Source organism: Monodon monoceros, unplaced genomic scaffold (genome assembly GCF_005190385.1).
Source record: "Monodon monoceros isolate NGI ecotype Baffin Bay Population unplaced genomic scaffold, NGI_Narwhal_1 Super_Scaffold_19, whole genome shotgun sequence".
NCBI lineage: Eukaryota > Metazoa > Chordata > Mammalia > Artiodactyla > Monodontidae > Monodon > Monodon monoceros.
Genome location: NW_021703775.1, coordinates 59,103,450 through 59,126,936, shown reverse-complemented (window position 1 = coordinate 59,126,936; position 23,487 = coordinate 59,103,450). Strand labels below are relative to the sequence as shown.

The 23,487-nt window shown below is 35.5% G+C and overlaps 1 protein-coding gene across 2 annotated transcripts in view; it reads right to left on the bottom strand.

The window, feature by feature from the left end:
- Nucleotides 1-23,487, bottom strand: part of STRN (striatin) — a 106,149-nt gene that overhangs the window by 55,979 nt on the left and 26,683 nt on the right. For both annotated transcript variants that reach the window (XM_029232017.1, XM_029232018.1), the window contains exons 2-3: nucleotides 11,323-11,426; nucleotides 3,633-3,706 (exon numbers count right to left, since the gene is read on the bottom strand). In XM_029232017.1, the coding sequence (XP_029087850.1) occupies nucleotides 3,633-3,706; nucleotides 11,323-11,426 (178 nt within the window). The remainder of the gene's footprint in view (nucleotides 1-3,632; nucleotides 3,707-11,322; nucleotides 11,427-23,487) is intronic.

The window sequence follows — 23,487 nt, the reverse complement described above, 5'->3', positions numbered from 1 at the left end:
TATCCCCTTACTTTGATCCATTAGCCTCCCTTTGCCTTTACTTTCTTTCCTCTCTAGTTTTAGTTCAGTGTCTATCAATTCAACCATTCTTTTGACAGTGTCTTCATGTCCCCTTGTCTCTCCATGAATTCAACTGTTAACTATTTTCATTCTATTATCTTTTACCTAGGCTGCCAATTGTGCAGACCAGCAGCACTTCTACATAAACTTACGAGTACACACCTCTATCGGACGCTTAGCTTTTCTCAATCTTACTATTTCTTAGTAAATTTGTTCTCCTGTTCATTATTATTTTAAACCTTCTCCACTTTTCTTAAACCTCTGATGTATTCTTAGCAGATAATCCAGTCTCATACATAAAGCTATCATATTAAATACCCACCACCAGACCGAAACCCAAATCTACACACCTATCACCTAACTTCCTATATTCTCTCTTGGTAACAATAAAAGACATGCTCCTCCTGCCATTCTCCAGCTATGCTCAGAATCCAATCCCTATCACTTCTTCAGATACCTTCATATCGTATCTCTGCTCTCTCCTTTTTATTTGCTCCTCCTCTAAGAAACATGTCACACACACACACATACACAAACACACATTCTCTCTCTCTCTTCCTTGACCCCATGGGTCCTTTCAGCTATTTCCCCCTAATCCCTCACCTTCAACTCCACAATCTAGGCTTCCTTAAAGCTTACTACACTTAGTCTTCACTTTCTACGCACAGTCTTCGTTTCTGCCCTCAACTCTCTCCTAAGACTGCTCACAATAAAGTTCCCAGTGACCTGTGTGTCACTAAATCCTAGAGATACTCTTCAGACCCCTGGGCATTAATCAGTAGTGCTGAAGGATCCTTCCTTCTGGAAACCCTCTTTTCTCTTTATCTCCATGCTCCTGATTTTCCTCCTACCATTAAAATAATACTCATCAGTTTCCTTTTCAGGTTTCTATTCTTCTAACAGTTTTTTAAATGTTGCCATTCCTCAGGGCTCCATTTTAGACCCTCTTCTTACTCTGCATAAGGTCCCTGGCTGAGCTCTTCCACCTCAATGGCAATGAGTGTCATTAGTACTAGATGCTATATGCTCTCAGATCTACATATTAAACCCATGTCTCTGGCTTGAGCTCCACACTCACATGCTCAGCTGTCTACTAGCCATTTCTGCTTGATGGCCTAACAAGTAAATCCAAAAGTGAACCCACCATCTTCCAAACGTACTTCTGGTCTAACTTTTTAAACTAGAAGTGTGGGAGTCATCCTTGATTCTCCCCTTTTTAAATCCTCTACATCTAAACAAGAACTCATTTCCTGCAGATTTTACTTCCTAAATATTTCCTGAACACACCCACTTCTCTTCAACTACATTGTTAGTATCCTTGTCAAGGTAACCTTCCTCATTTACCCAGGTGGCTGCAAAGTCCTCTAACCCATCTCCCCATCTTCAGTTTTACACATCTCTAACCCATCTTCCACACTGCTGTCAGCGTGATCTAAGAGCAAGCAAATCTGATCACAAGAGCCCTGATTAAGACCCTTCAAAAGCCTTCTCGTAACTATTAGTTAATCTGCCCTCCTGGTTAACTCTCTAGCTGCATCTAGAAACACTCTTTCCCTCTCCCCCTCTACTAATTATTTTGTTTCTCAAATGTGGCAAATTCTTCCCTCAGAAACTTTACCGCTAATGCTCTGCCTTTCTTCTACCTCTCATTCAACAAATATTTAGTCAGTCCTCTTTCCCTGGTTAATTCTTACTTGTCTTTCAAATGTCAACTTCAAATATCACTTCCTGCAAGAAGGCTTCCTTGATCACTTACAACTAGATGTGGTTCTCCTGCTACTGTACTCCATTAACACCTATTACTTCTCCATATAATTTTATTGTAATCACTTTTTTCTTTTATCTTCCCTGTAAAAATCCAACAGGGTACTATATTTTTATTCACAGAATTTGATTCTGGCTCTGACACAAGCATTACATATTTCATATTTAAAAGCTGAACAGTAGTTTGAAAGATGGACAGATGGAATGATACTAGGTATTACATACTAAGAAAATAAACCTAGAAGTTAGGAATTATTTCCAGAATTTTCCCCAGTTTACAGATAAGGAATGGAGCAACCTCAGAGAGACTAAGTAATATCACAGGTATTTAAAGTGTTAGGACAGAGTCAAACTTACGTGTATCCAATTTCAAAGCCCAAACTTTTTCTACTGAGCCACATTCTTTACTTACAAGCATTTTGTATATACTGCAACTAGGCCTTTATACTCCTAAATCGATATCTACAAATTAGGAAACAAACATGTTTATGTAAAAGTAGTGATTAAAATCACTCCTTTGATTCAGACAATGTACTGTTAGGATAGTCTTCAACAAATAGCCTAGATTTAAAAACAAGAAAAAAAATTTTTTTAATCTAAGCACATCTCAAGTTAAAAGAAAAGATGCCAAAGTAAAAGAACAATGAAAAAAAAACAAAGAAAAAAATGTCAGTGATCAATTGGTATTGCTCTAAACATCAAGGATTCAATATTCAGCCGTGGAAACGTGTTAATTACACTACTACACTGAATTGAACTATAAAATTGGCAGCACATTCAGAATAATTTTCTTCTTTCATACACTGTCAGGCACAGAAACAGTGTGGAAAAATGGGGAGAATTTGAATTTTGGAGTCAGCGGACCTGGGTTCAGATCCATGTTCCTATTACTTAAGAGCTGTGTGACCTTGGGCAAGTTTCTCCACTTCTCTGAGTTTAAATTTCATGCAGGTAAAATGAAAATAATATTATTTTTATTGAATAACTATATTAAGAATTAAAGTTAACATACATAAAGCCCACAGTAACCAAGGAAGGTATTTCAGTATGTGATAGTTATATCAGACATTTGATCCAGGAATTTAACCTGACATCATGTCAAAAACACACTCATCTGAAACATGGTGATAACTTTTCAACAATTTTTCTTACTTTTTCCTAACACCTATTAATAAGTCAATTATATTCCTTAATATCTTTACAAGTACTATTTTTGTATTGTTTGATGGGGTGATGAGGAATATAAGAGAAGGAAAAAGAAGAAATAGCACAAAAAGATAACAAATGTTTCAGCAGTTAAAAGATGTTCTGGTTACAGAACATCCTGTGGGTTAAGTCCAAACAATTTTGCACCTGAAATTGAGGGATCAGACTGAAAGGATGAGTAATTCTCTTGTACTTAAAGAAGAAATCTCCTACCTCCATAGTTTCTACCCTTTCTCTCAGGATTTCAAGGGCATGATGTACTTTGTATTACACATCTCAAAGTTCTCATGAATACTGGAGGGACCCAGCAACACACAGTTATGTTGGTGCATGTTACCCCATGAATTCTGATCCTTCCAGTAAGTGTAGAACATAAGCAGAAAGTGGGGAGCTAAAAGAATGGGGAAGAGGGAAACAGAAGGAAGGTGGTAGAAAATGATCAAATGACACTTAGTGATTAGTGCCCAAAGATATGTAGGTCAGAAAAAATAACTAATATGCAAATAATTAGAAATTAACTTGCAGTTATAAATACTGTTGCTACAAAATACTAGATATTAACTTCTTTTTAATCATTTAAACTTCCTTTAAAATTAGCTTACCAGAGTCATAGCTTGGAGGCTTCATATCTCCCTGATTCAATTCTGTTCCGTATTTCAACTTGTGGTATTTAGCTCTACCAAAGAAATGAGAAAATACAAACCATCTTAAAACATATTTAAATGAACTTTAAGATATGTAACAGGAGTAGTCATCAGTATGCAGTAATCCTGACTAACTTTCAACAGTTCAAAGACTTCCACAGTGTCAAAGTCCTAATACAAAAGCACTTGCCATTATTATTTTGTTGTCGTTATACCATCAAGTCCTGTTATAATAAATAAAGGAATAACACTGAGAATCATATATCTTGTTTCTAGAGTTACAAATGAACCAGATAACATTCTAGTTTCTGCAGTATTCAAATTTTCTTGATGACTGCCAGAGTACAATTCTATCAAAAGCAGTAAATAAGTTTGGATTGTGAAATAAACTTGAGAAAGACTAAACATTCTCAAAATTGAGTTTCGTTGTTTTTTTTTTTTTTTGTAAAAAGGTCATTCATAATACTTTGCATTGTCAGGCAACTATGCTTTGCCAAGTATGCATTAGAGTGAACAATCTAAAGGAGGGAGGGGGAACCAGCCTAAATCATCAATGTTGAATAAGACATTCTAGTAGGAATAAATATATTTTTAGTAGCCAAGGTATCTTTTGCCTTTTCAGGAAGAACTGTGAACAGGAATACCTTCTTTTAAAAGCTAACTAGATGTTATTATCTCTGGTTTATCTAATTTAACCATCCGAGATTTAACCATCCGAGACCAAAAAAATAATCTAGATAAGGTAAAAAATTTAAAGGTTAACTAAAAATGGCCATACTTAATGTATTTGTATATTCTGACTTGTTTGCTTCCCCAAAATATTGAGGTTATTACAATAAATATTCAATGTAATAAGACTGGGATAATAACAACAATAATAATTTGAAAAACCAAAGTAATAAAGTAATAAAGAAGGAATAAAAGGGTAACCAAATAGCCAAAATTTGAAAGTTATTTTTTTCTTTATAAAAGACTGAGCACTTACTTTAACGTTTTTATATTTCAAGAAAAGTATAAAGAAAATGAAAATTATTTGCTCGAATGTGTAAAATACTGGAATTCTTCGTATTACTTTGCAATAATTATTTTGCAGTTACAACACACAAAAAATCAACATTTTGTACAGAGGGGAATCCTAAAACCTCTGAAAGTTACAGATAGCAGATAGCTGATGTTCTATTTCTTAAAGTAGGTGGTAGGTACATGAATATTTTTTATATTAGTCTTTATATGTTTTGCATATATATGAAACGTTTTGTAATGATATGTATCCATTAAAAAGAAAAAAGAATAAAGAATCTTTGTGTGCAAATATGGGATTGATCTTTAAGCTTAAGTAAAAAAACAAGGTACAAGATACTCTGTGTGTGTGTGTGCGCGCGTGTACACCTCTGTGTGTTTTTTATATGTGTGTTATGGTTTTTAAGTATAACTGTCAATCTTCAGATTTTTTTATAAACACACTTCATCTACCATAAGACAGACTAACAATACCTCCTATAAGGCAAAATAGCAATTGAAAGTAACTGGCCTGAGGACAGAATAAAAGCAGCGATAAAGTTTTATGGAGTTAACTTATGTATTTTTGTTTTACATATATATACATATTTATTTATATATATACACACACACATATATATATATACACACATAGATATATGAGGAAAACATTTTCAAACACAAAATACTGCACTATAGTGCATTCTAGTGGTCTTAGGAAAAACTACAACAGAGTTTACAGAAAAGGGAATAGAAAACATTCTATAGTAATTACACATTATGAACTAACATTTCATAAAAAATTAGATAAAGACAAAATAAGTAAAGAACTGCTGTGTTTGCTACAAGCTGTACTCCCATGAATCAGGGTCTCCCTAGTGAATTGTTAAGTTCACTGAAAAATAATTTACTCACAGAACTCAATTTAGTAACATTCCTTTTGAAGTCAGTATGCTAAAATACCTTCCCACTCATATTGCTTCCCATTGTTTTAACACTTCATCTCACTGTTAGCAATACTCTTGTTCCCTAAGCTTTTTCTGTCTAAATCTGACTGGCTGCAAGTTAAATAGCAGATCTCATGCCTAAGAACTCTACATTTGATACACAGCTAGGCCTCCCAACTGGTCTTTACTGGATAAAACAGCATAAAATTACATAATTATAATATATTAAAGAAGTCCCATTATAGCTTTGTTTCAAAGTCAATTATTATATATAATATGCCTGGAATATAACACAGCATTCCAATCACACTTTAAACGTTGATACTTAAAAATAATTTGATTAGAAATTGAGTTATTTGTAGTGAGATGGATGGACCTAGAGTCTGTCATACAGAGTGAAGTCAGAAAGAGAAAAACAAATACCATATGCTAACACATATATATGGAATCTAAAAAAAAAAAAAAGGTTACGAAGAACCTAGGGGCAGGACAGGAATAAAGATGCAGATGTAGAGAATGGACTTGAAGACACCGGGAGGGGGAAGGGTAAGCTGGGACAAAGTGAGAGAGTGGCATGGACTTATATATACTACCAAATGTAAAATAGATAGCTAGTGGGAAGCAGCTGCATAGCACAGGGAGATCAGCTCGGTGCTTTGTGACCACCTAAAGGTCTGGCATAGGGAGGCTGGGAGGGAGACACAAGAGGGAAGAGATATGGGGATATATGTATATGTATAGCTGATTCACTTTGTTATAAAGCAGAAATTAACACACCACTGTAAAGCAATTATACTCCAATAAAGATGTAAAAAATAATAATTTGATAAAATCCAACGAACTGTTATTGAATTCTTATGACATGCCAGGCACTGTACTGGCTGGTGGGAATAATGTGCAGCTTGTAGTCAGTTAAGGATAAAGGCAAGGAGATAAAGAAGAGACAGAAATGTAAATAAATAACTCTAGCACATGGTGGATAAGAGCTATGAGTTATAGCAAATGTTATACGAATTTAGATAAGGGATTATCTAATTCTGTCAAAGGTCCTGACAGTAGTCAAGGAGAGCTACCAAAAAGAAGGAAACACATGAGATTTTAGCTAAACCTCAAAACCTATAGTTCCACAATCAGACAAATGGACTGATGAAGAGGGTATTTTGGTCAGAAGGAATATCTTAAAAGTGGAAAAAAATACCCAGTGGTGTGTGTGTTTATACAGGACTAGAAAGGAGCCTGCATGTAGAAGCTTTTACTAAGAAGAACTCTGAAATTAGCTAGATATTTTTAAGCAGGGATATAACATCTGTGTTTAGAAAACGAATTCCACGGACGTGGAAAATTAATCAGAATGAGAAAATGTATTAGAGGCAAGGAGGACAGTTGGGTTTTTACAGTGGTGCAGACACAAGAGATATGTGGAGCAAATGGAAGAAATGTTTCAGAATTATATTTTATATAGTGTTTAAAGTTCTTCAATATAGAACTTCCTGAATAAACCTTAGGTTATACCCTGCGTGTTCTTGGAAAATTATATGTAAATTTTCTCATTTTGTAAATTTTATCACACTTTAAGGAATGCTTTGTTAATCCACTGCTAGGGGCTTCCCTGGTGGCACGGTGGTTGGGAAGTCCATGCGCCACAGCTACTGAGCCTGCACTCTAGAGCCTGTGAACCACAACTACTGAGTCTGCGCTCTGGGGCCCGCGAGCCACAACTGCTGAAGCCCACGCGCCTAGAGCCCGTGCTCTGCAACAGGAGAGGCCACCGTGGTGAGAGGCCTGCGCACCCCAACAAAGGGTAGCCCCTGCTCACCTCAACTAGAGAAAAGCCTGCACGCAGCAACAAAGACCCAGTGCAGCCAAAAATATAAAAAAATAAAGAAAAAATTTAAAAAATCAATAGCATAAAAGAAATCCACTGCTAGGTGTGTAATCCTTCTTTAATGTTAAATATTCAGTTTTACTTAACTTTGGATCTTTTTAAGTGGGACGACTTAGAAAATCTGTAATACAGCAATTCAAAACCATGATCCTTACTTAGGTTTTTACAAGTTAAATGACAAGATGTCTGGAATTTGCTCTAAAATAGATTGAGATGAAGCAAGATTGACAAAAATGTTAACTGTTGAGGCTTGGAGGTGTATATAAAAGATATTAGTCTCTGTACACCTATGCTTCAAATTTTCCTCAGTTAAAAAAAATTTTTTTTAATTGGCTTAACGTGTCAGAAAAAATAACTTCAGAATCAGAAGAACTGAAATGTTCCAATTTTTTAAAAATTCCTTTGCATTAATTAAAAATAATTTCACAGTGAAAAGGACTCAAATGTTTAAGAGCTCTAATCCACAGAATTTTTTTTATTCCTTAATTTATCACACTTCAGTGGTGCCATTACATCAGGAATAATCTCAAATCATTCCATGGACTTCCAAAGATACAAAATCAGGGACACTTTTCCAGGAGAATCCCTTCAAGTTAAAAAGCAAAAATCAATCTTCCCTAGACCCAGCCACTATCTCTCTTTATCTTTTCTGTTCCCCAAAGTCAAACTACTTGAAAAAATAAACAACTCAAAAAAATAAACAACTCTGTCTCCTCTTTATCTACCCTTCTCACCTCTCAGTCCCCTGTGATCTGGTTTATGTTCCTGCTACCTCACTGAAGCTTTCTGGCAAGGATACCAACAAGCACCTAACTGGCAAATCCAGGACTATTTTCAGTATACAACTTACTTGTGATTTGTTTGGCGTCTGCAATTGTCAAACTTCCACCTGCTTTAGCTTGCTTCCAATATACTGCTCTCTCCTTCCTTCTCTACCATTCTTTTGTTGGCTCTTCTTCCTCTGTCTTTTCCTCAAACATTTCCATTTCCTGTGGCTCCTGCTAGTAATCTCTTCTTGTCCCACAATACCTGTTCTGTTTGTTTCAGAGTTCTTATCATTTTACCCACAATATTGATGATTCCCAACTACACATCTCTAGTCATGAGTCCCCCTGCCATAGTGGCTTTTCAACCCTAATTCTTTACCTTTAATTCACTTGATACGTTTCAAACTTCTCATTCAAGCCAGAAACCTGGGACTCATTCTTGAATTATCTTTCTTCCTCATCCCCTATACCAAATCAACTCCAAATCTTATGCATTTTTTTTTCTATTTAAAATGTTTCATAGGGAATTCCCTGGAGGTCCAGTGGTTAGGATTCCAGGCTTTCACTGCCAGGGGCACGATCCCTGGTTGGGGAACTAAGATCCTGCAAGCCACAAGGCGAGGCCAAAAAATAATAATAAAAATAAAAACTAAAATGTTTCATAGTGGCTAACTCCTCTATTCTAGCAGCTACTACGTTATCATTTCTCATCCTAAACTATTACAATCTTCCTGCCTCTATTAACAGATCTTTTCAGTCCATCCCCTAAATTGAGGTCAGGGTGATCTTTCTAAAATCTATTTTAGACTATTCCATGCTTAAACCTTTCAACTGCAAGACAACTAAATGCAATATGTATTCCTAGATTGGATCCTGGACCAGGAAAAAAAATACTACAATGATCATTATTAGGACATTTGGTAGAAAAAAATGCTATAAAGATCATCAGCGGAACATATGAATATGGGCTATATTACATAATAGAACTATATTGACATTAAATTTCCTTAATTTGATAAAGAGCTGTAATTATTTAAGGGAATATCCTTGCTTTTAGAAGATGGTCCCTTAAGTACTTAAGGGCAAAGGGGTATAAGTCTCAAAGAAGTAGCAAATGATTCAGGGAAAAAAACCAATGAGTATATAGAGAGAACATGATACAAGTAAACACAGCAAAACGTTGTCAGCTGGTGAATCTGGGTGAAGGGTATATAGCTCCTGCAACTTCTGTTTGTTTGAGATTATTTTAGGAGAAAATGTTTTTTAAAACTTGCAGTGTAAGATAAAAGTTTGAACTCCTTAGTTAGGCTCTCCATGATCTGGTTCTTGCCCATCGATACCATTATTGCTTATAAATCACAATTAACACCTTACCCTCCATACACAGTAATCACAAATTTCTGAACACACCAAAATGCTTTGTTCCATGTCAAACGTATCTTCTCTACTGCTTGAACCTTGCCCATCTGGCAAACACCTTATTTTTTATGATGCTGTTCAAGTCTCACCCCCGCTAATCACACCCTTCTTTCTGCTTTCACTGCCTCCAGATCCAAACAACCACTCCCTTCTCTGTGACCCCACTGTACCCTGTGCTGACTTCTCCCACAGCACCTAACTTACTGCACTGTACTTCTGTGGTTTCCAAGTCTGTTTCCCACTACTCTAGGCCCTGAAGGGACAAGGTTTGTGACTTGCTTCTTCTCAATTCCAGCACAGTACTTAAGTTGGATGGATAGATTAATGAATATGTTAATGAGAATGCGTGCACACACGCACACACATACACACATACATATACACCGTATCCTTGGTTAGTTTAATATTTGTATATTTTAATTTTTCTGACTTACAAGATAGTATAATGTACCGGTAAAGAGTACAAGCTTCAGAATCAGACAGACTGGAGGGATCTGAATCACAGCTGTACTGTAACTCTGCAACTCTACGTAAGTTACTTAGTTTTTAAGCCTCAGGGGCTGGTACATGGTAGTTAATAGTTGCCATTATTAATGTTATTACACTCTCTCTTTGATTATGCCTATCATTTAGATTGTTTAAAATCTCAAATATTCCCAAATTACACACTTTTAAAAGTTGTTTTTCCCCACCATCTCCCCAATACAGCTTTCAATCAACCTCTCAAGGAATGAAAAGAATCACCAATTTTTCACTAAGAGGTCAATCTGTTTTCAACCTCTTGTGTCATTTAAAGATCCCACGTGAAGGTAAACACAACTTCTAATAAAGTTTTATCTATTTCTTGATATCCATAAGTAGCATCTTCTAAATGGTAGAAGATGCTTCGAGAAACTGAAAAGGGCATGTGATCAAAAACAAAGCAAAATAGAGAATTTCAATATCACCTAACAAGTACTCAATAATCTAAAATAAAGAACTGTCTTATACTGCTGACAAAAAATTCCAAAGACCAACCACTAAAGCAAACAAACTTAATTCATATAAAAACTTCCAAAATTCTCATCCATGACCTATTGTCCTTTACTTGTGAACCAAGTTTAGTTCTTGAATATCTTAGACACTAGCAGAATAGAAAGGTAAGATTCACTTCTGGAGAGATATGAATAGTTGATAGCAAAGGATCAAAATACCAAAAATGTCTATAAAAGGATTCTCAACACAGTCTGCCAGAGTAGGTTTCTTCCATAGAAAATACACCAAACTGAATAATACTAGATGATAAGGAAAAGGGAGTATTATAGAAATTTCCTTTACAACTCAAAAACTATTTCAATTCTATAAAGAAATAGATATCAACAGTTCAGGAAGTACATACATTCCTTTAGAAAGGACAGCGTGGGGGAAAAATGTTGCTAACATCTTAAAAATCATATAAATAAGTTTTTTGGTCATTATTACTAAACATTCATTAACAAATTAACATATTACAACCATTTCTAAATGTTTATTACAAATACTACTTCCTGAATTAAAAAGCAGAACACATTACAATGTGGATTTGTTGTAGGAATAACAGAAAAATCAGCCCAATATTTAAGAGAACACTACCTTCCATGTCACTGAATTACCTTTCCTGTTTAAGAGCATACTCCAGCATCTTGATCCTCCTCACAAGATCCTTCTTCAAATTTTCTTGACCTTTCCTTTCCCCCTGAAGGAAGGCAATCTGAGCCTGAGTAAGGAAAAGAAAGACAAAACTCAGTTTAGACGAAATAAACTTTTTCAAACTCAGCTGAAGAAAGAACCTTTGGAAGATAAAACAATTAGATGTAAAAACATTTCTTTTTACAGATCTGTCACAACGTATACAGAAGGGCACTGACTGCAAGCGGGAGAAATGCTTAACTTATTTTTTTAAAAAAAGGACATCTATATAAATGTCACTTCAGACTAGGGATGTTACAACACGTAGTCCATATCCTCTAAGAGTCTATAATTTAAAACAACCAATATAAGTGCAGACATATGCAAAATACAGCACAATTTGCTCAAGTGTTTGTCTTTTAAGGCATTGAGGGGGATTCTTCTTTATAAAAAGTGAAGATGGAGAACTACCATATGACCCACTATTCCACTTTTAGGCATTTATCTGAAGAACATGAAAACACTAGTTCAAAACACTAACATGCACCCCCATGTTCATTGCAGCATTATTTATAATAGCCAAGATATGGAAACTACTTCAGTGTCCATCAATGGATGAATGGATAATGAAGATGTGGTGTACACACACACACACACACACACACACACACCCTGGAATACTACTCAGCCATAAAACAAATGAAATCCTGTCATTTGCAGGATTTCAACAACACAGATGGACCTCAAGCATATTATGCTAAGCAAAATAAGTCAGATAGAGAAAGACAAATACTGTATGAGTTCACTCATATGTGGAATCTTAAAAAAAAATAAAGATGAACAAACAAAACCAAAAAAAATTCATAGATACAAAGAAGAGATTAATGGTTACCAGAGGGGAAAAGGGCTGGGGGGGCAGGCAACATGGGTCTTAGGTGTCAATTGTATGGTGATGGATGGTAACTGGACTTGTGGCAGTGGTCATTTTGTGGTTTATACAGATGTTGAACTATAGTGCTGTACACCTGAAACTTACATACTTTTTTTTTAAAGGGTGAAGATGGGGAAAGGGGGTAAAGTAGAATCGTGAGTTCTTATAATAAGCCTTGTAAAGTAAGAGTTCTCTGAGTTTCACCATCTACTTAAATTTTATGATGGACTCCTTGTCTTGAGAGACTTTATCCTGGACCTCCCCTTCAAATAAGAAGTAGCTGCCTTTTCTCAATCCCCACCTTTCACCCCATCCCCATTTAGATTTGAGATGCAGGGGGAAAGGAAGTGAAAGCTGGGAAAAGGAAAATCAGAGAAAATGGCCCTCCATAGGTTCCTGGCCCCTCCCAAACATGAGAAAAAGAAAAAAAAGAAAAAACCTACATTTTAATATGAAACAAACTGTAAAACTCTAGTCTTCAGTTAGACAAAGGGGATAGGAAAGAGCAGCTCTCCATAATAATTAAAAAGACATTTAGAATTGAAATAATACTTTCCACTTAAGGAAATAAAACTATGTTGCAAATACTAACTTGTTAAAGTTACCCATAACACCACTAGGAGTGTGAGAGGATATCTACTTAAGGGCCCTCAAAAATAGCTATCAGTTTCACTATTCTCACATTCTTTCCCCTCTCATTTCTATTATATTAACTCAGATAACGTTATTTATATTTCCACAGTGCTTTCCATTTAAGTAAGCAAAAATTTACACTTAATGATGATCTTACACATCCCTAAGGAACTGTGGATTATCCAACTAAGGTTTAGTGAATGAACCATTAAACTTACTTTTATTTGGTTTAAATGACACTCATTTCTTTTTTTTTCAGTACCATAATAAACACAAAATCCAACTCACTGAGCTTCTTATAACTTTCAGAATGTAGGTACTGTCGTGTTTTTGTTCTCATTTCAATGAGCTCTTAAAATTTATATTGCAATTATAAGAAGGATTATTTTTATCTTATTGAAATATTTAAAAACAGGCTAAAGATAGTTCAGTTGTATACACAGAGGAAAAGGCATCAAATATCTACAATATCTGTATTTAATGATCATATAACCTTTTAAAATTGTATGTTCTACAATGAGATCATTATTTTATATAAGCAGAATTAATAATACATGCATTAAAAGTTGACAAAAATGAATGTCCTGTCAAAAGGATATAACAGCCCACCTTGTTTGGTCAAACAATGTTTTGGCCTCGAAGACAGGCTTCAAAATGGCTTTAATAAAAACAATAATTTAATCAGTATACTCATATAACCAAAGTAATAATAAAATTATCAATTTCTTCCTTTCTATACCCTTTGACGAGCTTTCTATTTCTGCCACCATCATTGGTCCTGGGTGATTCTGACACTTCAGCATATAATACTCAAAAGTCTTTACTGCAACTCATTCCCCAGCCTACCAACTACTCCTTATACTTCCAGGACACTTGCTTTCCCATCCTCCTATCAATTCACACACTGGACTACTTAACTATTTAATAAAAAATAAAAGACCCAGAATTGTTGGAGAGAGAAATTACAAAGAAGATGGAGGTGCCTAGAAAAGACAAACAAAAAGGAATAATAGAAATATCTGTGATATTCCTTGGTGATCAAAGGATATCTCTGTGACATTTCTGCCACAGATGCATAACGTGAAATCAATCATATGGAAACATCAGGCAAACTAAAATTATGGGGCATTTTACATTAACTTTCTTGTCATCTTCAAAAGCAACAGGTCACAAAAGTCAAGGAAAGACTGTTTCAGATTGAAGGAGATTAAAAAGACATGAAAGGGCTTCCCTGGTGGTGCAGTGGTTGAGAGTCCGCCTGCCGATGCAGGGGACGCGGGTTCGTGCCCTGGTCCGGGAAGATCCCACATGCCGCGGAGCGGCTGGGCCCGTGAGCCATGGCCGCTGAGCCAGCGTTCCACAACGGGAGAGGCCACAACAGTGAGAGGCCTGCGTACCGCAAAAACAAAAAAAATACAAAAAAAAAGGACATGAAAACCAAATGTAATGCATGATTCTGGACTAGATTTGGCTATAAAAGGATATTATTGGGACAAATGGCAAAATATGAATGGGTCTGAGGACTAGATGGTAGTAATACATCAGTGCTAATTTCCTGATTTTGAGGACTGCATGTGGTTACACAGGATAGTACTTGTCTATAGGAGACAAACACTAAAGTATTTGGTGGGTGGCAATGGGCCATCAGGTTGTCTGGCACCTTGCCCTCAAATGGTTCAGAAAAATAAAAATTCTTTGTACTGCCCTTGCAACTTTCCTGTCAATATAAGATTTTAGTTTTTGAAAAAAATCACTACTCCAACTTCCTTAATAAGATAAGATACAAACAATTCAATTCAAAGCCAGTATCATGTGTAATAGAGAAACCCGAGTAGTAATGACAATAGGAACAAAACAAGGATGTCCACTTCTTACCACAAATATTTAACGTTGCTCTGGAGGTGGTGGCCAATGTCATTAGTCAAGAAAGAATTAAGTTTGGAAAAAATGAAAACACTAATTCAAAAAGATGCATGCCGCCCTAATGTTCATAGCAACACTGTTCACAACAGTCAAGATGTGGAAGGAACCGAACTGCCCATCAACAAATAAATGGATAAAGATGTGGTGTATATATATATATATATATAGAGAGAGAGAGAGAGAGAGAGAGAGAGAAGTATTCCATGTATACACATACAATGGAATACTACTCAGCCATAAGAAAGAACATTCTGCCATTTGCAGCAATATGGATGGACCTGGAAAATATTATGCTTAGGAAAATAAGTCAGACAGAGAAAGACAAATACTGTATGATATCACTTACATGTGAACTCTAAAAAATAATACAAATGAATACATATGCAAAACAGAAACAGACTCACAGATATAGAAAACAAACTTGCGGTTACCAAAGGGGAGAGGGAAGTGGAGAGGGACAGTTTAGGGCATTGGGATTAACAGATACAAACTATGTATAAAACAGATAAGCAACAAGAATATATTGTATAGCACAAGGAATTATAGCCATTATCTTGTAATAACTTATATGGAGTATAATCTGTAAAAATACTGGATCACTACGCCGTGCACCTAAAAATAATATAATACTGTAAATCAACTATACTTCAATTAAGAAAAAAAGAAAGAAGTTTATAAATAAAAAAGAGAAAATAAAATCATATTATTTGCAAATGATAGGACCGGATATTTCGAAAATCCAAGAAAATATAGACTATAAACTATTACAAAAATAGAGGAATTTTAGTAAAGTAACTGCATATAAAAATAATAAATCAAAACCCATGGCTTCTATAAAAACTAGTTACACGATATAATGAAGGAAAACAATCCCATTTATAATAACAAAAATGATAAGATAATTAGAATAAACCTTACAAGAAAAAAATAAGAGCTATACAAAGAATATTTTAAATGCTACTAAAGAGCACAAAAAATGACTTGAACAAATGAGAAGCAAAACCATGTTCTTAAACAAGAAGATTCTGCATTACAATGATTTTATTTCTCCCTAAATTACTCTTTTAAAATTATGCAAGCCCAATTAAAATACCAATACAACGTTTTTAAAAAACATCATACATAAAAAAAAATCATACATGATGAGTCTAAAGTATATATGGAAAAATAAACAAGAATAAAAAATTATTTTAAAGCTCTAAAATATTTTAAAACATTATGATTTATAGTCATCTAAAAAGTGGTACTGATGCACAAACAGACCTATCTATAGCACAGACAATCCAAAAACAAACCCAAATACATACAGGAATTTAGTATAAACTAAAGGTGACATTGCACATCATTGGGGAAAATGTAAATTATTCAATAAATGTTGATGGGTAGCCATCTAGAAATTATTTCTCACATCAAAACAAATGCCAAAAGGATCAAAAAATTTAAAGGAACCCCAAAGTACTAGAAAAAAGGTAGAGTTTGATTTTAATAATCTCAGGGTTAGGAATGTCTTTTTGAAAATAAGACAAAACCCAAAGTCATAAAAGACTAAATTTCACCTCAAAAAGAAAATATTTATACATGGTAATTTAAAAGTTGCTGAAAACCTATCATGAGAAATAAGACAGCTCTTTTTTGACAAATATCAAAACAAAATCAGAAAAGTAGTCACATCACAAATCACAAGTTTGCTTTTCTTGATGTATAAAGAGCACCTACAAATTAATAAGAAAAAGATTGAGAACTCAACAGAAAAAAAAACTAAGAACATGTTGACTGAAAGGAAATAAAAAGGCTCAAACACATTAAAAAGATGTTCAATCTCACAAGAGAAATGCCAACTAAAATTGTAATCACATTTCCCCCTTTCCATCAGATTAATAAAGTTCAGTAATTTGATAATACAATATATTGGGGAAAATGCATTCGTATGTTGGCTGTGTTAATCAGTTTCACCACTACTGTGGACAACTTGGCAATATCTATCAACTTTGTAAATGCATATACTCTTTTTTTAAAATTATTTATTTATTTTTGACTGTGTTGGGTCTTCGCTGCTGCACATGGGCTTTCTCTAGTTGCAGTGAGCAGGGACTACTCTTCGTTGAAGTGTGCGGGCTCCTTACTGCAGTGGCTTCTCTTCTTGCGGAGCACAGGCCCTAGGTGCATGGGCTTCAGTAGTTGTGGCACATGGGCTCAGCAGTTGTGGCTCGCAGGCTTCAGAGTGCAGGCTCAGTAGTTGTGGTGCACAGGCTTAGTTGCTCTGCAGCATGCGGGATCTTCCCGAACCAGGGCTCAAACCTGTGTCCCCTGAATTGGCAGGTGGATTCTTAACCATTGTGCCACCAGGGAAATCTTGGTAAATGCATATACTCTTTACCCAGCAATTCTAATTCTAGACTGTTATCCTTCAAATATATCTGTACATATGTGAAATGATATACTGAAAAAATACAGACAAGAATATATGTATAATCCAAATGTCCACCTACAGAGAACTAGTTAAATAAATTATAAATACAATTGGAAAAAAATTAGGTCCTTAACTAAGACCTACAAGAACAGAGGAAGAAAAAGTCAATTTCTTACATTTTTCCGCCCGGAAACTCTACTCAGAAAGTTAGAAACAAACATCTTAAAACACATGTTCTTACAGAAGAAAGCTAATTCTTTCTGTAAAAACAACCTGAAAATACTATATTCTAACGCATATATATGGAATCTAAAAAAAAAAAAAATGGTACTGATCAACCTAGTTGCAGGACAGGAATAAAGATGTAGACATAGAGAATGGACTTGAGGACAGGGGGTGGGAGGGGGAAGCTGGTGCAAAGTGAGAGTAGCATCAACATATATACACTACCGAATGTAAAATAGTTAGCTAGTGGGAAGCAGCAGCACAGCACAGGGAGATCAGCTCGGTGCTTTGTGATGACCTAGACGGGTGGGATAGGGAGGATGGGAGGGAGGCTCAAGATGGAGGGGATATGGGGACATATGCATGCATATGGCTGATTCACTTTGGTGTACAACAGAAACTAACACAGTACTGTGAAATAATTATACTCCAATAAAGATCTATTAAAAAAAAAATAACAACCTGAGTCTAAAACATAGTAGCTGGTATAAATCCTTCCTTTTGAGAATAAAGATTAAGTCCCAGGTACAGATTGTCCTAACATGGCAGGATACTGTTTTCTGAATCGGACTTTTTAATTGCAAAGGCAGGGGAGGGGGGTGGACAGAAGGGAAGAAAAGACTGAAAGGAAGAATAAAAGGGTAGGAAGAAAGAAGAACAGAAATAAAGAAAGAAAAGAAGAAAAATAGAAGGAAAAGTGGGATACATCTATAGAAAGGGATACTATGCAGTTGTTACAAAGGAGATAGCTCTAAATATATTGATAATGATATTTAAGATAGATTAAGTGAAAAAAAGAAGACAGACATTTCATATAGTTTGCAACCATTTAGTTTTTGAAAAAAAAAAAAGGTAAACATACCATTATGCTTCTGTGCATAAGTAATAACTCTGGAATGATTCAGAAGTATGTAGTAAATGTGAATGTCTCCAAAGAAAGCAACTGGGTGGCTGAGAGGGAGAGGAACAGGAGTTAAACCTACCTTTAAATGTACATGTAGCCCTTTATACCTGCTGAGTGCTGTACCACAGGTATGTTGCTACACATAAAAGTCTCTTAACTGAAGAATTTAAAGACTTAAAGCCAAACAAAACTCGTTCACCACATATGGCACTATAAGCCACCAGTTTGTAGACCTGTCTTGGATGTTTCAATCCAAATTCATTATTTCTACAAAGGAGAAAAAAGAAGCTCCAAGAGATTAAATGGTGTATCCCTAAAGGGGACAGCATTCTCACAAATGAACTAAGGTGATAGTCCAAGACCATGAATGAATCACCACTTAGAAACTCAAGACACACACCCAATGTAGTGGGGGTATTAGCAACAAGGACATGACAGAAAATACATGGCCCAAAAGGCTCCTTAAAAGTTCTCCCTGAACATTACCAAAACAAAATTCCTTCTGAAATAAAACAGACAGGTCTCTAGTTACCCAATATATTCCTAGCCTCCAGTATTAACCAGTAATATGGAATAGTGATGAATTCAGTTATTTACTTTTTTCTTTTATTGGTATACTTCTCCATGAAGCTACAATTTGACCACTTTCTTTTTTTTTTTTTGCGGTACGCGGGGCTCTCACCGCTGTGGCCTCTCCCGTTGTGGAGCACAGGCTCCGGACGCACAGGCCCAGCAGCCATGGCCCACGGGCCCAGCCACTCCGCGGCACGCGGGATCCTCCCAGACCAGGGCACAAACCCGTGTCCCCTGCATCGGCAGGCGGACTCCCAACCACTGTGCCACCAGGGAAGCCCTGACCACTTTCTTTTAGAAAACTTGTGTCAGCCTACACTGTCACCTCAACATTCTCACAGATTAAAGTCTCCTAAACTTTCTAGGGTTCCAGGAACAAAAGTGAGATTGAGACATACAACTGAAATCTTAAGAAAAAATTAGAAAAACTAAAGATTCAATCTGATCAAGTAGATAAGGTATGAAAATAGATTTTAAGTATTACAAATAAAATATTTTTTTAAATTTTAAGTCATCATTCTTCCACTTATCTCTACTAGTAAAGCTAATGGTGATGGCACATATTTTTGAAAAGAAAAGTTTGGAATTATCTTCAAGGAAAATAAATGTTAAAAATTCCATAAGTTTTTTATATTATGTACCTAAAATTAGGCCTCCACTTTCCTAACCATTAGAAATTTAAAAAGATGAAAACAATAGTAACTAGATATTTTACAATTTAAGCCTACATGGTAAACAAGAAATTTATTTACCTTTATTATTTTCAATTCTAACTTATCAAAAGGATATATATAAGGAATATAAGTCTGCTATATCTAAGCAGGTTTACCTGCAAACATGGGAATATCTAATAATTAAATTATTTTAAATGTATCATTTAGTTTTTTGAAACCATTTAAACTATCTTGTACTCTAAAATCTTAAAAGCGTTAAAATTTAAAACGAAAATCACTGAAAAGGACATTCACAGAAAGATAGACAAGATGAAAAGGCAGAGGGCTATATACCAGATGAAGGAACAAGATAAAACCCCAGAAAAACAACTAAATGAAATGGAGATAGGCAATCTTCCAGAAAAAGAATTCAGAATGATAGTGAAGATGATACAGGACCTCGGAAAAAGAATGGAGGCAAAGATCGAGAAGATGCAAGAAACGTTTAACAAAGACCTAGAAGAATTAAAGAACAAACAAACAGAGATGAACAATACAATAACTGAAATGAAATATACACTAGAAGGAATCAATAGCAGAATAATTGAGGCAGAACAGATAAGTGACCTGGAAGACAGAATGGTGGAATTCACTGCTGCAGAACAGAATAAAGAAAAAAAAATGAAAAGAAATGAAGACAGCCTAAGAGACCTCTAGGACAACATTAAACGCAACAACATTCACATTATAGGCATCCCAGAAGGAGAAGAGAGAGAGAAAGGACTCAAGAAAATATTTGAAGACATTATAGTCGAAAAACTTCCCTAACATGGGAAAGGAAATAGTCACCCAAATCCAGGAAGCGCAGCGAGACCCATACAGGATAAGCCCAAGGAAAAACACGCCAAGACACATAGTAATCAAATTGGCAAAAATTAAAGACAAAGAAAAATTACTGAAAACAGCGAGGGAAAAAAGACAAAAAACGTATAAGGGAACTCCCATAAGGTTAACAGCTGATTTCTCAGCAGAAACTCTACAAGCCAGAAGGGAGTGGCATGATATACTTAAAGTGATGAAAGGGAAGAGTCTACAACCAAGAATACTCTACCCAGCAAGGATCTCATTCAGATTCAATTGAGAAATCAAAAGCTTTACAGGCAAGCAAAAGCTAAGAGGATTCAGCACCACCAAACCACCTCTACAACAAATGCTAAAGGAACTTCTCTAAGTGGGAAACACAAGAGAAGAAAAGGACCTACAAAAGCAAACCCAAAACAATTAAGAAAAGGGTAATAGGAACATACATATTGATAATTACCTTAAATATGAATGGATTAAATGCTCCAACCAAAAGACACAGGCTTGCTGAATGGATACAAAAACAAGACCCATATATATGCTGTCTACAAGAGACCCACTTCAGACCTAGGGACACATACAGACTGAAAGTGAGAGGATGGAAAAAGATATCCCATGCAAATGGAAATCAAAAGAAAGCTGGAGTAGCAATACTCATATCAGACAAAATAGACTTTAAAATAAAGTGTTACAAGAGACAAGGAAGGACATTACATAATGATCAAGGGATCAATCCAAGAAGAAGATATAACAACTATAAATATATATGCACCCAACAAAGGAGCACCTCAATACATAAGGCAACTGCTAACAGCTATAAAAGAGGAAATCGACAGTAACACAATAATAGTGGGGGACTTTTACACCTCACTTACACCAATGGACAGATCATCCAAAATGAAAATAAATAAGGAAAGAGAAGCTTTAAATGACACAATAGACCAGATAGATTTAATTGATATTTATAGGACATTCCATCCAAAAACAGCAGATTGCACTTTCTTCTCAAGTGCGCAAGGAACATTCTCTAGGATAGATCACATCTTGGGTCACAAATCAAGCCTCAGTAAATTTAAGAAAATTGAAATCATATCAGCATCTTTTCTGACCACAACGCTATGAGATTAGAAATCAATTACAGGGAAAAAACCGTAAAAAACACAAACACATGGAGGATAAAAAGTACGTTACTAAATAACCAAGAGATCACTGAAGAAATCAAAGAGGAAATCAGAAAATACCTAGAGACAAATGACAATGAAAACACGACAATCCAAAACCTATGGGATGCAGCAAAAGCAGTTCTAAGAGGGAAGTTTATAGCTATACAAGCCTACCTCAAGAAACAAGAAAAATCTCAAATAAACAATCTAACATTACACCTAAAGGAACTAGAGAAAGAAGAACAAACAAAACCCAAAGTTAGCAGAAGGAAAGAAATCATAAAGATCAGAGCAGAAATAAATGAAATAAAAACAAAGAAAACAATAGCAAAGATCAATAAAACTAAAAGCTGTTTCTTTGAAAAGATAAGCAAAATTGATAAACGTTTAGCCAGACTCATCAAGAAAAAGAGGGAGAGGACTCAAATCAATAAAATTAGAAATGAAAAAGGAGAAGTTACAACAGACACCACAGAAATACAAACCCTCCTAAGAGACTACTACAAGCAACTCTATGCCAATAAAATGGACAACCTGGAAGAAATGGACAAATTCTTAGAAAGGTATAACCTTCCAAGATGGAACCACGAAGAAACAGAAAATATGAACAGACCAATCACAAATAATGAAACTGAAACTGTGATTAAAAATCTTCCAACAAACAGAAGTGCAGGACCAGATGGCTTCACAGGTGAATTCTATCAAACATTTAGAGAAGAGCTAACACCCATCCTTCTCAAACTCTTCCAAATAATTGCAGAGGAAGGAAGACTCCCAAACTCATTCTATGAGGCCACCATCACCCTGATAGTAAAACCAGATAAAGATACTACAAAAAAAGAAAATTACAGACCAATATCACTGAAGAATATAGATGCAAAAATCGTCAACAAAATACTAGCAAACAAAATCACTGAAAAATATATTCAAAAAGAAAAATACATAAAATATTAGTCTGGGTTGGATATTTTTCAGTTGTTTTTCTGTCATCTGCTATGGGAGAGAACGAGCACTCACTTTTACAAAAATCTATAATAAAGTGCCAGAAAACAACTAATTTCAGGTTCTGTCAATTGAGCACAAGCTCACAAATAACAAGAGAAATCCATGAAAAGTAAAAGTCAATAAAATAGGTTACTTAACCTAAGGAAGAGCATACAGTGAAATTTCAGTTATCTGCTTTATATCTTAATGTCTTATATAAACTATACCTATTTCCTCTGAAAAGCTTTGGATTACATTATTCTCTTGCATCTAGGCTGCTAGTTGTTTTTCTCTGGGCACACAATCATTGCCTCTAGCTAGCCCTCTCTCCTAAAGACAGTGTCTTCACTTGGCAGCATCAAACTTCAGCATCAGAATCACCTAGAGGGGCTTCCCTGGTGGCTCAGTGGTTGAGAATCCGCCTGCCAATGCAGGGGACATGGGTTTGAGCCCTGGTCCGGGAAGATCCCACATGCTGTGGAGCAACTAAGCCCGTGCACCACAACTACTGAGCCTGTGCTCTAGAGCCATGAGCCACAACTACTGAGCACACGTGCCACAACTACTGAAGCCCACGCACCTAGAGCCCGTGCTCCGCAACAAAGACAAGCCACTGCAATGAGAAGCCCGCTCACTGCAGCAAAGTGTAGCCCCTGCTCGCTGCAACTAGAGAAAGCCTGCGTGCAGCAGTGAAGACCCAACACAGCCAAAAATAAATAAACAAATACATAAATAAATTTTTAAAAATTGTGAGTGTATTTTTTTAAATTAAACTTTCCATTTGGTTCTTTTTTTTTTAACTACCCTATGACCACATTTAAAAATTATTTATTTATTTTATTTATTTATTTTGGCTGTGTTCGGTCTTCGTTGCTGCGTGCAGGCTTTC